The sequence below is a fragment of the Festucalex cinctus genome, chromosome 7 (genome assembly GCF_051991245.1).
Source record: "Festucalex cinctus isolate MCC-2025b chromosome 7, RoL_Fcin_1.0, whole genome shotgun sequence".
NCBI lineage: Eukaryota > Metazoa > Chordata > Actinopteri > Syngnathiformes > Syngnathidae > Festucalex > Festucalex cinctus.
The window spans coordinates 16,978,182-16,993,503 of NC_135417.1; the positions used below are offsets into that span (position 1 = coordinate 16,978,182).

The following is a 15,322-nucleotide window of genomic DNA, read 5'->3' on the forward strand; positions in this document are numbered from 1 at the left end:
GGAGCATTTGCTGAGATATTATAAATGGTTTCTGTGTGTCATCATATATCAGTTGTATATTCTTACAGTGGTTCACCTCTGGGTGTCATTTTAGCTGATATTGCTAAGGAGAGCAGCCCATGCAGTCATCCTGCAGAGCCACCTACTAAGACACAGAAGCACCCCAATGCAGCAAAACAAGGATAAGCAGCATTTTTTCAATCCAGATCTGGCACATGGTAGCAATAAACGTGTACATCGCAGAGTGATCCAAGACAATTCGTCGTCTATGCCATCAAATCTAATGAACCACAATGAGACAGTCAGACCATGTCCTCGCAGTCAATAGAGTGGGATATACCGACGATTCTCTATTTTCTCCTTCACACCCAATTTCACCCTTCACAGATTCACAGTCCCTCAATAATGGAGTATTTTTTGGAGAAGTAACAGGTTTTAATATCCAGGATTCCATCACAACATTGTAGAAGGTAAATGGTGACAATATGCCTGCCAAAAAACACCATCCCTATACCATCCATGTTACATTATTTACCCTAGCATACTACATGACTGATGGCGGAGGGGGTGGGGGGGGGCGCAATGTGTAATTTGTTTATCATTCTCAAGTAAGAAATAGTGAGGAAATAGCTCTTAGAGCACACATCCCAAGCCATATAAAGAGAAACCTGGAATCGCTATTCAAATGGCAGGTTGCACTGACAATGACTTCTGATTAAGGTTATTTTCATGCTGATCTGGCATGAGGCATGGTCTCAATCTGCGCAGGGGTAGGTTAGACCTTGTTTGGGTATTTTCGCTGACTCACATAGCTTAGAGAAGTTAAAACGTGTGTTTTAGGCTGTTGTGGGCGTGAACACAGCCAACTTAATGATCAGCCAGTAGAAGAGGGAAAGCGGGCTTTGGGAGATTTTCTTCTGCCCCGATTCTCCATGCCAGTGTTTTCCCCTCAATGCAGTCTCTACGATTGTTCATTCTCTGTATTCGGGTAACACCCCATCAACGCTGCCAATCATGCCAGTACTAACCCTACAGTACTACTAACCCGTTTTAAAAATTATTAGCGGACCAGCAAGATGACACACTTGTAATGTCACTTCCATGATTAGCAGCCAGTATGTGCATGTTGTCCTTCGATGAACAATTTTACCCAAAAAGTGCACTAAAACAACATGGAGATGTATCTTTTAGCTTGAAACCAAGCTAAATAAATCAAACTCAAAACACAATTGATGATTCGGAGCCAGATTGCCGTGGCACATTAGTGTGCCATGAGAGAACATTAGGAATGCCACAGAAAATTATCCACATACCCCTTGATTTGTCAGAAAAAATATTAATAATTACAAATATGTCTTTGTTCATCCATCTACTGTATACTAGTAACTTATAGAGACTGGCAGAACAATTCATTTTCATTTTCTTCTAATTGATAGCAGAAGGTACAATAAATTTGTTGCCATTCATATAAACAGAATAATCATACTTCCTCTGAGAAGCACACAACACAGACAAAAACATATTACATAGTATACGGATAATGTGTCTTACATGTGAATTATAAATGAGGCTAAATGATGACATAAATGCGTGTGGTATACAGAATTGCAGCCATTAATCTTTATTTGTCACAATGATGATGACTGAGGTGAAACGACCATGCACAAGCATTCTTCTATCTATAGCTTCTCTTCCTTTTGCAGTCATAAAAAATATTTGATACTCCCTGTAAACGGCTGTGGCAAGCATCTAACTGTCATTGGTCTTCAACTTATTTCTACCCACACTGTACCCATTTTACCAAGCACCACACCTTGCTGCATGCACGTTCTCACACACACACAATCAAATGCACATATCAGCTCTATACTCTTCCTCAGTCAGCCACCCACCCTCAGTCAGCAGGGACCAGCACTTGGTTTCAACTTTCCTTGTGTGACAATTCCACGTGCATAAGTTCAGACAACCAGTGACTAACTATTAAACAATGTATTCAAATGACCATATAATGGAAAATCGACTTGTACGCAAATCGCATGCAAGTCTCTGGAGTGCCAGACCACTCATCAAGTATGAAATTACACAAGTAAATGTTTTGCTATATAGCCGTCCAGTTCTCCAAATAAGTCTGTGAGAAAGTCTCTTAAATTTTCAAATTAACATATACGGTACCGCCCCCACTCAGTGCTTCTCTGAGCTAAGATCTCATTTTCAGCCATTAATTGGACTACAAGGAAACATATTCATGTCAAACCCGACAACACGCACAGATATGCACACTAATCGACAAGCCTTTTCACACTGCACTTTGCATTCTTGGTGTTCACTGCGGGCCAAAGCCAAGTATGACCGTGATCTGGTGCAAGCTTGCCCTTATGTGGAGGTGGTTGCTTTGCAGCCTACTTCTATAAGGAAGTAGTATGATGCTTGGTTGGTCTGCTCTAGTTAGCACTCTGAAATCACTCCGCCATTCCATCTGCTATTGGATGCGCCTGACATCACAGCAAAACGACTCCTGAGCTCATTGCAAAGCACTCATTGAATAACCTATTCATTGTTGTTAGCACACTGTGCCCTGCTAAGTGCAGTGTGAAAAGGTTTTAGTACAGTATATTTGTGATAAAATGCTGTATTCATTAGTGAAAATGCAACTGAGACTTTTAACAGTCTTTATAGTTTGCTGTTTGTCATTTGCTTGTGCTTTTTTTGTCTCTGCTACAGTTTTGATTCTTTGTATTTTTGCTAACAAATGTCATAGACATGTTTAAATTGTACAAAAAAAGGTAACACTTACTTTTTAATATATTTCTTTTAAGACTTAACTTTTTTTGTCATTGTGTGCTACACAGGCATTTTGTTCAACAGGCATTGATTCATCATACCAAAAACAAAAGTGTTTCTACAACAAATCAAGGAAAGTGAAATTCATTCATGTTGGCCAAAACTGAGTTACAATGTCTTAAATGTAAAGTTGATAGAACAATAAGCAAATATAGTATTTCCCCCACAGCATATCTATTTTTACATAATTGTTCTGCTGCTATATTATATGTAATGTTGACAATATATCACAGTAATATCACACTGACTCCAAATTCCCACACCTAATTAGAAAGAACATTGTTTAATGCAAAGCTGCTAATACAACCTAAACTTCCCCTACAAAATTATTGGCACAGTGAAGGATCGTTTATTTTCCCTGTAGATTGCAAAAAAAAAAAAAAAAAAAAAAAAAATGGGGGGGGGGGGGGCAGGGGGGGTGTTTGGATTAAATCAAAAGCTAAATATAAGACAAGAGTATTTACATTACCTCAATGGGTTACAAAACTTACCTTTACCTGCCCATTTATCATGTGAGAAAATCCATTTTAGGTATGTTGCATTGACAATTCAAACAAATATTAATTATGGCTAATGCTAATGGTTATTGATGCACACTATGGCAGCAGCAAAATGAACTCAAGTGTCTACTCAGAAAGTTGAAAGCAAACCTACAGTATTTGGGATCCTTCTTTATGCAGCTAACTAACTAACTTGATATGAAACAGCAGGCAAATTAACATAACACCACACCAAGTTTCTCAAAGACCTTCACCTTCACAGAAGCACTCTCAACAAGTCAACATTAGTCAGTTGTGATGACTGATTTAAACAAACAAAAAAAAAAAAAAAAAAAAAAAAAAAAGGAATGCAAATTGGAAGTGTAGATACTACTTAAGTTTCCCATAAACAAAATTAAGGGAAAGGATATAAATGTTGAACACACATTATGCCTGAGACTAAAGTGCTTCCCCACGCCAAGACAGCCTGATGAAACATCTTTCATCAGCACATGCCCAAATTAGTGGCCATTACCGCCGAAAGGGACAAAGACAATACCACACAAACAAAACAAATGAAAATTGATTTTTCGGCCCCACATTTTATTTTTTTTTATCTCAGATGGAGCTTAACGAACCAGGAGCCACATATGATGTGGAGGACACAAGCAACAAATATTGAACAGAATACAACTAAAATAAATACAGCTGCAGGTTGGAGTCAAGGTTCAAACGTCTGACATCCTGAGTTTGAAATTCAGCTCGGGCAGAGTGTGGAGTGAGTGTTTTTTGTTTTGTTTTTTTTTGTCTATATGTCATCAGTCCAGGGTGAATATGCCTCTTGAGTCTTAAGTTCGCTCACCCAACAATTCTAATATGAGTCTTATTTTTCGGATATAAAGTGACAATGTTTTTTGTTTTTTAATTGTCTACGAGGCAACTAGCATAGTGAACCTTTCGACATGAAAATAATTAAAAAAAAACAATACAATTGTGAGTTTCCTTATATAGGCCTAATATTTTCAGACTATGATTAGTACATGCCTACACATGTCCACATAAATTTTAGAAAGAATATATCACAGTTTTTGTACAATATGCCACCGTAATGGACCAGTTGCCAGTCACTTCCTTCATAAATGTCTTGATAACGAAACAATATTTTAATAGCACAATCGACCAGGAAACGAGTCCAAAATGAACAGTAACATGTTGCAGCACACGTGACGTCTCGGTGATTATACACAAACTCATCCAATGTGGCAGTGTACAGAGTATGTCATTATTTTGATACTTAATCGCCTGTGACCATTTTCAGGGTATCAGATACCAATGATTTTTGCATTTTTAATGTTCATAAACACTGCATTATAGAATGAAAGTAATGAATTTTGCGTTGTGTGTTGCTTTAAGTAGAGTGTGTTGTCGTGGATGACCCAACCACAGGTGATGGGGAAACAAATACTGGCGTCAAATGCGGGTGAGAAATGGTCAACTATGACTAGTGGACTTAGTAGCTATGATAAAGATATGTGTTTGACCTATAATGCTATCTTTCATTACAAATAATGCTTTTGTTGTTTTAATGCATCACTGCACCAAAAAAAAAAAAAAAAAAACTGTCGCTCACTCACTCACTCACTGAGTCACTGTACAACAAAAGCACCAACGGCAGTTATCAGTACTCCTTCCAGACTAAGTTTCTGCTGCCCAAAGCTATTGCCACTTGAAGTTGCACTTTATATTTAAGAATAAATGAATAGAAGACTACGATTGGCTGGCAACCAGTTCAGGGTGTACACCGCCTACTGCCTGAAGCCAGCACCCCCGTGTCATGTGCTGGAGGTTGGATCCGAAAGTGCAGACGCAAATAAAGTTTTAACTCTTTATTCACACAATTTGACTAAACGAAAAACAACCAGAATGCATCGGAAATCACGAGACGCCTTGGGCTGCGGAGATGCACAGAGGAACAGAGGGTAATAATCCGGCAAAACACACACAATTCTCAGACTGCACCTACAGACAGTGAATTGATCTAATTCGTTGTTGCAAGCAAAGGACTAAAGAACGACATCACATAGGTCCAGACATCACCTAAAGGATTAAAGATTGACATCACAAAGCCTAAAACTTTGAAACTAGAAGATGGTTATATGATGGTGACATCAGTTCAAAACAGACACTTGTTATATCAGTACAAAATGGACACTTGACCTCACGGTCGTGAACCCAACTTAACAGGTCATGAACTCAAACTTAACCCTGGCGTGACCCCAGACATGGCACCCCACGACCCTTGTGTAAGCGGTCAAGAAAATGGATGGACGGATGAATAAAAGAGTGGCAGCTATTTTTGTTGTCTGTGAGAATACAGTAGGTAGGCTGAAGCATTTTGTGGCCTCACGCTGAATGCTGAATATGTAAACACACCATCTGCTTCATCAGCAAACCAGAGGCAATCATCACTTTGTCAGACAGCAAATTTTCTCATTTTGTCTTTGATAGAACAGGTGTGCGATAGTCTCCGTACGTGTCGTATTAAAGTTTCAAAGAATCAACACTAATAAACGATCTCTTTGTGTAAAATAAAAAAATAAAAAAATGAATAAATATACACACATAATTGTTGGATCGCTTTCTTGGAATACAACAAATTCTAAGTAAAATAGAAACGTGCATTGGGTTATCTGCCAATAAATATGTTGACATTGTGCTTATGTATAATCAAAACACTGCACAGTATTGCCCACTACAACTTTCGTACAATAAGAAAATCATACTAGCAGGCACGCTTGACTGTTGGATTTAGTTGCCACCCATTTTATGTAGGTGTTTGAGTCCCTTTGCAGAGAGGGAGTGAAGGATGCTTGAGGGAAATCTATTAACTCTTCAGTTGTTGAGACCACTGAGACCAAACGGCTCCAGCTGGATAGAGCTTGATCCAAAACGCGTATATCTATCCTCATTAAGCCCTCTCCGCCCCTTACAACTTTCCCTCTGAACTTTTGTCAGCCTCTTCACTCTGTTTTATTTTCCTCTGCTGCTCCGTCTCTAACATCTTGATATCTATTGTCTTTCCATTCATCACTCACATCCATAAACATTTTTATTCCACCCTTTGCCAGCCCATTTCCACATTGAATCCATTACACCTTCCCCAGCCGCTCTTTATCTTCTTCCAACAATTGAATCTACCCAGACATCCATCCTGCCAGATATTCACAGACAGTTTGCTTCACCGTTCAAGTGCATCATATGGTTTCTGATCCCTTTTGAACCTCAAAATCCCCAGTCAGACAGACATTTCCCAGTGGATGAAGAAACGAGGAGAAAGCTATTATGTGCTGATGTTGCTTTCTATGCATAGACTAACATCGAATGAAATATCCATCCGTTTTATATACCACTTACGCTATACATGGTTGCAAAGAGATGGAACCTATCCCAGGTGACTTTGGAAAAAGGTGGACTATGTACTGCAGGGGTGTCCAAACTTTTCCATTTGAGGGCCACATACAGAAAATCAGAAGGACGCAAGGCCCACATAATGCTATGAAGAGAAATTGTGTTTAGTCCTAAAAATTGTACAAATTTATTTGTGCTTTTGCATCATCTGAAGGTGCTTTTCTATTGGCTGCTGCTAGATGACATCACTTCTGTGTGACATACTTTCAAACGTCATTATTCCGGTTTAAATCAAAATAAATCTACTAAAAATCACATTTAAAATCATCCCCAAAGGCTCATGCATTAAATTAATTACAAAAGACTAAAACGAAGGACATGTTTGCTATAATTATAGTTAGTTATGTAAACATACAATGTAGTTTCAGTTAGTTTTCATTTTTTAAAAAGCATTTTCTTTTTTATTTTCTTTCGGTAACAATATTGTTTTTTGAATTTTAGTTTTACTTAACTAAAATAACCTTTAATGGCACCTGTTTTTCGATACCCTCCCTTCTTACGTTAACCATCTCCAAACATTTTTGTTTTGTTTATTTTATTTGAACTGAGTCAAATGCCATTTTTAGCATATGTCGCGGGCCACTGAAAAATGGACGGTAGGCCGCAAATGGCCCCCGGGCCGTAGTTTGGACACCACTGACGTACTGGATTGGTCGCCAGTCAATCACAGGGAACATATGGAGACGAACAACCATTCAAACTAGGGCTAATCTTAATTTAATAATGATCTTAATATTGGTTTGTCTCAATCTTTAAACGTTATATTCAAAGGGAAAAAAAACAAGTAACGATTCAGTGAGTTTACAACTTCCCAACGTTGGGAAGTACCCTGAATGCACCATCTTCTTTTTTACATCCTCAGGGCGTCAGGTTATTTATTTATTTATTTTTATTATGTATTTATATATTTATTGATAATTTCATAAAAATGTCCAGTTTACATTGCTGGACAAATATGAAACATTAAAAAGTATATATATATTTTAAGAAAAACACATTCAAAAAAGTTCCTAAACTGTGTCAGCGGCAAGAGTTTTAGCTCACTCGTGGTGCTCTGTGCTCGCAAGCTGGAGACATAGTTGTGGTGCGTTTTTGTTTTTTTGTTTTTTTGTTTTTTTAACCCAGTTGCTATGATTTTAGGATATTCTTATTTTACCTTCTTACTAATTAATTTTCTTGTTGCCCTCTCAAGTTATATTTATAATTGAGTTTAGCAGGATTCAATGCATTTTCCCCTCCTCAAAATTCAAGGTTACAAACACCAATGACTTTTTTTGTGTGTGTCATAACACACATTTCCACATGACATGGCAAAAAATACAACCCGCAAGTTTCCAGGTTCAGCCAGTAAGTTCCTAATTCAAACTCACATTCACACCGTTTCTGTGTGGCAAGTGGGAACTTCACATACTGTGCCTGCATGGAAGTCAGGTAAGTGAACCACTACACAGGCAGCAACGCTGGATGAAACACCTTAAAACCCACACCTTGCTGTTAAAAAATATTTCACAATGAAAGAAAAAGGGCAAAACAGCAGGGGATACGAAATTAGCCTCTCTGGAGACAGCCATGCATGACATAACGGGAGCTATCCACTGCAACATCTCCCCGTCCTTGGTTGGCTTCCCATGAATGGCTCAGTATCAGCCCGCTATCAGATTCAGAACAGAAAAACTGGGAGGTAGTGATAGTTCAAAAGAGGAGAAGAAGCGGGAAGATGTAACAACAGAAAAGAAATCTGGAGACGGAGAGCCAAGACTCAGCCCTCAGGCAGTATTGCTGACAGAGTCAGGATAGGGATGTCAGGCTACATCCTGGCTGGGAAAGGGAAGCAGGATCAAGTAGCCGACAATTACGCTTCAATCCGCAGACCCTTATGCTATTCCTTTTTCGACTTCTCCTTCGATTGTCCTCTCTTGTCTTTGTTTACATCACCAGCCCCCATTCCCCCGCTCCCACCTCCAAACACTGAACTATCCGATATCAGCCTTTTACTCTCCTATACGTCTACCGGTCTCCCAGTAGCTGATTGAGTGTCCCTCCTTGGACCGAACAGGCGCAAAACGCAGTATTGACCTTGCAAGGTCGCAGAGCTCTCGTCTACCAGATGAAATCGTAAACCATGCATAAGGGATTTTCAGTTCCTCCTTCTCCTTCCTACATATCCTAATTCCTTCCAGCTGCCCAAATCAATGTGATAAAATTACAGACACACTGTTTACAAATCACACACACACACACACACACACACACACACACACACACACACACACACACACACACACACACACACCCTTCCCATTGGCTTGATTGTGACAGAGCTAGAGTGACCAGATTTTCCAAATTAAAAATCGGGACACTAAAATCTCATTGAAAATCAGACTGTACAAGAAATTCTCACCAGGAACTATTTTGATCATGAATTTAATGACTGGTGGTTACGTTAGTCTAGCTACGTACGTACGTACGTTTAGCTAATGCTAAATGCTATCTTGGTTGACATTTCAACAGCGCTAAACAAGTCAATGCACTCAGCATTATCTCACCTTTTTTGTTTGGTCAGTTATTGGAAACTGACTGTGCTGTTTACTTCGCACCAGTCTCGCATTGTAACATCTGAAATATGCCGCCAGAAAACCTCATCTTGCGTTTGGTCTCACCGGCGACCGTAGCATTAGGCTAGTACGTATATATTTCCCATGATTCTTAGACATGAAAGCAAGAAGTAGTTCTTAATTCCAGTGACAAAAATACGACTGCAATTAGATGTAGTAGAATCGCAATGACAATTGTGTGAATGACATACACATGGCCCAAACAATTGACTTGCTGAACACAGAAAAAAAGCAAAGCTCTGGGATGGGATCTGACTAAAAACAGGACCAAACAATGTGGCTGGCAAAAATCCAGATTCATTTGTATTTCACAAAATTCCAAAGCAGGCTGATTTTCACATGACGTCAAGTGGCCTCAAACACACATTTTAGCGCTTTTTATTTCTCTTGGCTAATTTAACTAACTCGCGACACAAAGCTCAAAATGGGACCGTCCTGGTAAATGGTGACATCTGGTCACCCTAGACCAGGGGTGTCCAAACTACGGTTCGGGGGCCATTTGCGGCCCGCCATACATTTTTTGGCGGCCCGCGGCAAATACTAAAAATAATTTTTCAATGCTGTTTAAAAAAAAATAAAAAATACAAAATATTTCTAGCTTGCTGCTCAGTGGAGAGGCGTATCTATTATAGTGGCACACAGGGGTCACTATTTGCCTTGTTTGTTTTCAATAAGTAACTGTAAATTATATCAACAATTTATAATTGCTTCAATGATTTTTACCAGGTTTAACTCATTCACTGCCATTGATGGAAAAAGACGTCAAATGATGCATTTTTTGCTGGTCTGGCAATGAATGTGTTAATAAATAACTTTAAAAAAATCAAAGTGGCCCTTGCAGCTTTCTATTTTTCTGTATGTGGCCCTCAGAGGAAAAAGTTTGGACACCCCTGCGCCTAGACCTAGACATAGATCGCATGTTGAGCTAAAATAAGTCACGTGACAGCCATTGTGATGACAGAAACAATAATTACATTTCAGCTAAGATTCTACTCACCATTTCTTTGAGTGTCTTTTCCATTTTCTCTTACTTTGGGTAAACAGTTATCCAGGTAAACTCCATTGTAGTAACAGCTGTTGCCCTCACTGCGTTTTGGTGGTGGATGCCAGCACGAACAGGGCATCTGCATGATGCCACATGGCCTGCTTGATGTGCTGGAGGCCAGACAGTCCTCCAGCCACTGGCACAGCATCTGACAGGCCACCATGCTGGGGTTACGTTTTCCAACAACCAGGTACTCGACTTTGAAATCGCCACTGTCACTTGCAGTGGTTTCACCTTTCGGATGAGGACCCTTTCTCATGCGAACAAACTGCTTGCCAGCCTCGAGGAAGGCCTTTGGGGCGGAGGTGTCGCACAGTCTCACAACTTCGTCAAAGCTATCAATTCCTTGGTAGGTGTGTGTGGTCTCCAGGATGGAGTCATATTGGAAGAGACGAAACTGTAACGGCACGCAGTCCTGGATAGGTTTTGTTATCTTGATGAAGATGGTGTAGTGCCGTGGATCAGGATTCTGTAGGGTCCAGGAGCAAGGCACAGTGGGGAATACTGATGATGACAGGAAGAAGCCAAAAAAACGGCTTTGGACCAATGTAGAACAGGAGTTTGATTCTGATTCCGAAGGGGATGAGTGGCACCACTCCCCCATCAACAGTACAGGAACAAAATACTGGATCGCCACTCGAAGTGGGCAATTCGCAAACTGAAAAGCAATGTTCAACATTGTTTTAGATAAACAGGATGATATTGCAGATTGGACTCTGGAGCAAAAAGGTTTAAGAGATGGAAAAAACTGTGATGGAAATTTGCTCTGAAAGATCCATGAATTGGCAAATGGCTTCAATTGCTGATCCAGTGTTTCCCAGCAACCTGTGAAATAAAAGAAACATGAATGAACCTTTGGGCAGTAAAATACGATTCCTACTTTTTTTTTTCTTTTATCATTATTTACATTCATCATGTACACAAAATAGCTTGATATTCTTTGACGTTGAAAACTAATGTAACTTCATCAGCATTATTATTATCATTTTTTTCCAATACGGACTAATTAATTTGAATACTTTCACTACCACCATTTAGATTGGATGATTTTGGCTTTTAACATATGATGATCATCTACGTGCTGCAGCACATATTAAGTATGTAGCTTAATAGCCAATGAAACATGTCATTTCATGATAATGTAATGTTTAGCATCTCCATTTGCTGCCAGAAACATCAATTGAAAACAAATGATTCCACATTAGACCACACCTCAACGTTACTTTTTACTTTGTATTAGAGATCAGAGATGATACACAATGCGCTGAAGAATAAAGCAAACCATAATGACTTTGTTTCACGAACAATAAATCTACATCTTAACATTTATCACATAAAAACTCCACATACTATCAAGCAACATGGTAAATGAACCAACCCCCCAAAATATTATCTGACACTGCCTTTCAACCCGTAAAACCCGATATCTAATGAGACAAAAATTTAATTACTATGTCAAAGACCAATGATTCCATCAATAGGAACAGCATTTGAAAAACATAGCCCTGATTTAAGATGGAACAGTATGAAATTTTCATATCACAATAACCAATGAACAAAATAATCCTGCTGATCAAAAATACTAAATAGACACACACAGAGACCAAAATAACTGAAATATGTTCTATTTTGAAAAGAAAATGTAAAATCAGCAAACCCATTTTTTGGTGTTTGAACATTTAAAAATTGTAAACTACAAAACAAGTCAAGTTTCATACATGTGAGACCCAAAAGAATTTACTAAAACTAAACATTACTAAAATGATAGTGATAGAGTCAATTAAACCATTAATCTCATTAATTAAAGACTTTGTAATCAATTAGTCACATTTGAATGAAATACAATTATTTAAGACAAACAAAATAAACATGCACCCATTAACTTTCTATAAGGTCTAGAAGGTCTTCATGAGAATTGCGGGTGAACTGGAGCTAATCCATTTAACTTTGGGCTCCCCCCTCCCTCTCTCTTTCACCCCCCCCCCCTCTCTCCCTCCCTCCCTCCCTTTTTTCTCTCAAATACCATTCCACTAAGTATGTCAATAACAATGATTACAACCTTAAAATGGTAATACAAGGGCAGCATGGTGTTCAAGTGGTTAGCACATCTGCCTCACAGTGCTGAGGACGCAAGATCGAGTCTAGGCGTCTGCCTTCCTGGGTGGAGTTTGCATGTTCTCCCCGTGCCTATGTGGGTCTCCTCCCACATTCCAAAGACACGCATGGCAGGTTAATTGGGTGCTCTGAATTGTCCCTATGTGTGCTTGTGAGTGTGAGTAGTTGTTCGTCTCTGTGTGCCCTGCGATTGGCTGTCAACCAGTTCAGGGTGTACCCTGCCTACTGCCCAAAAAGAGCTGGGATAGGCTCCAGCACCCCCACGACCCTCGTGAGGAGTAAGCGGTTAACAAGATGGATGGATGGATGGATGGAAATACAAATGCTTGAAATGTCAAAGTACTGCATCTGTAAACCATTTCATCACGTTTCACATTTCATCAGGTCTAATAGTACAAATTAATAATTCATGCGAATTTCAGAAGGTCATTTACTAAGTGATTTACAAATGTGGCAAAAAGCAATTGACTCTCTCGAGGGTGAACTGAGAAAGTTCATGTAATTTTAATATACTTAACACGATATATGTCTACAGGTATAACAACTGATAAAATATCACAAAATATTCAACTAAGCCAATAGAAGACAAACTTGCTGTTGATATAAGGAGTTTCTAAAACATGTTTGATGTCTAAGTGGAAGATGACATTCTACAGTACTGTAGAACAGGATCCTGGCACAGCAGTATAATTCATTCCTTCCAGCCCATGCATAGAAGAGCAACCAATTAAAAGAACAAAGGTGTTTCAATAGCCAGGAGCATAGATGCATCAATCTGTGTAAACATGCCAATCAAGCCTGCCCTATGAGCAAATCAAACAATGGCACAATCACAAAGATCCAACTGTCCCTTCAACTGAGATGCACAGAATTAAACAAATGGACAAAAGGATCACTGATGAGAAAATGATGGTCACATGGAATCAAATATCAATTCCTTCACTATTGTGAATGGCAGTTGATGACTGTACTGAATCATTAAAATCAGTTCATTAAGATTTTCTGTCAAATGCTTCATTACTCTGTTCATTAGTCAGCCCCATTGTGCTTTGCAATAATACTTAATTTTACAGTATGTGTAATTTCATATGTACCAATGGCGAATCTAAAGCACGGAATCTCTGTCGCTGAAGTGCACCTCAGCAGTCCGTGAATGGGACACTGATCATTGCAAAGGGCCGCTCAAAATATCCGCACTCTCTCTTTCATTCCTGACCCTTTCCTCCTTTGCGGCTATCTGCTTCTTCCGTAACAATTGAGCCACGTTTTTGTGATTCAATAAAATAATGACACAATATCCCGAGAGCCAAAAAGAAATCTGCAGAGTCTTCTATTCTGACTCCAATCCTCCGAAATGTCCTACCCATGGAAATTAGAACCACTAGCTCAGTAGAAATGTTTAAATCTCACCTTAAGACTTATTTAGATTCTCTTGAATACATGTTGGTCTGTTTCACTACCGCTTCTTTTCTCTCCTGACCCCTCCTCCCTTGTTTGTATAAGGGACTAAGTGACGATGACCAAATCTAATACTGCTGTATGAATCTGAGTTTGGACACCTTCCTGGAGAAGTTTCAATGGAGAATTCTGCAACGACCGAGACGGTCAGGTTTTGTGGAAGACTCACTTCTCAGGATATGGACTCGCAAGGTATTCTAGTTAACACATGATTTTTCTGAACTGTGGTATCCCAGTCAAACATTAGTGGCACCATGTAAAGAATATGAATAATTCCACGTTATCTAAAATATACCATTATATCGTACAATTTTTGAGTAAAGTTCTATATCTAATCTACAATATATTTTGATATCACAAAATGAAGTCAAAGGAACACTGCATAACGTGTTATTTTTTACTGAATTATTTTACCATATTTACAAAAAAAAAAATCCTCTGAAAAATTGCTTTTAAAACACAGAAGCAAAGTTTTATATAGTGGGTATGGGCCCAGAAAAACACACCCTGGAAGTGTTAATCATCCTTGTGTTCCTCCAGCAATAATTAATGATAACCACCGCATTGTTGAATAGAAATAACCAAAATCGCTCAAAATAATCCGGCGTCAGGGCCCACGGTTGCTACTGCAGCGGCTCATTTAATTCATGCAATCGTGACTGCCACAAGTTATTAATGGTGGTTGCCTCATTGCAGGCAGCACACTTTGCTTCACAGTCTGGGCGAGAATCTCCGTCAGATGATGTCTGTGTAGAGTGCATGTTCTCACCGTGCTTGTGTTTGTAGTTTTCTTGACACTTGGGTTTCCTCTCACATTAGAAAAAAAAAAAATCCCCACGTTAGGCTAATTGAAGACTATTATTGTCTATACTGAATAAGAGTGCGTATGATATGTGTCTCTATGTGCCGTGCAAATTACTGGTGACCAGTCTGGGGTGTATCCAGTTATCTGACACTTAGGGGGAAACCAAGTATAGAAGACTGATAATGTACATTACAGTTGAAGATTGGATTAGAATATCTTGATTGTCCCCCTTTGGGGGCAATTGGTCTTCACCAGTGTGACACAATCAGAGTGGAATAAAACAATCCAGCTTCTTAAATACATAAAATACAATGACCACAATGAACACAAAGTTGCACCTTCAAAGCTGAATTAAACGATTAACAGATATATTACGAATGATCTCGCCTTCGCCTTCTTAGAAAAGGCCAACCTCCTACTTGATGAAACACTGCAAAAAGAGGGTGCTGGCTTTAAATATATATCTAACCTGGTATACCTGACTCATCATCTTTCA

General features: G+C 39.1%; 1 protein-coding gene across 9 annotated transcripts in view; it reads right to left on the reverse strand.

The window, feature by feature from the left end:
• Positions 1–15,322, reverse strand: part of adgrb1a (adhesion G protein-coupled receptor B1a) — a 126,604-nt gene that overhangs the window by 85,410 nt on the left and 25,872 nt on the right. For all 9 annotated transcript variants that reach the window (XM_077526412.1, XM_077526416.1, XM_077526415.1 and 6 more), the window contains exon 2: positions 10,401–11,273. In XM_077526412.1, coding sequence (XP_077382538.1) covers positions 10,401–11,127 — 727 coding nt within the window. In that variant the 5' untranslated portion in view covers positions 11,128–11,273. The remainder of the gene's footprint in view (positions 1–10,400; positions 11,274–15,322) is intronic.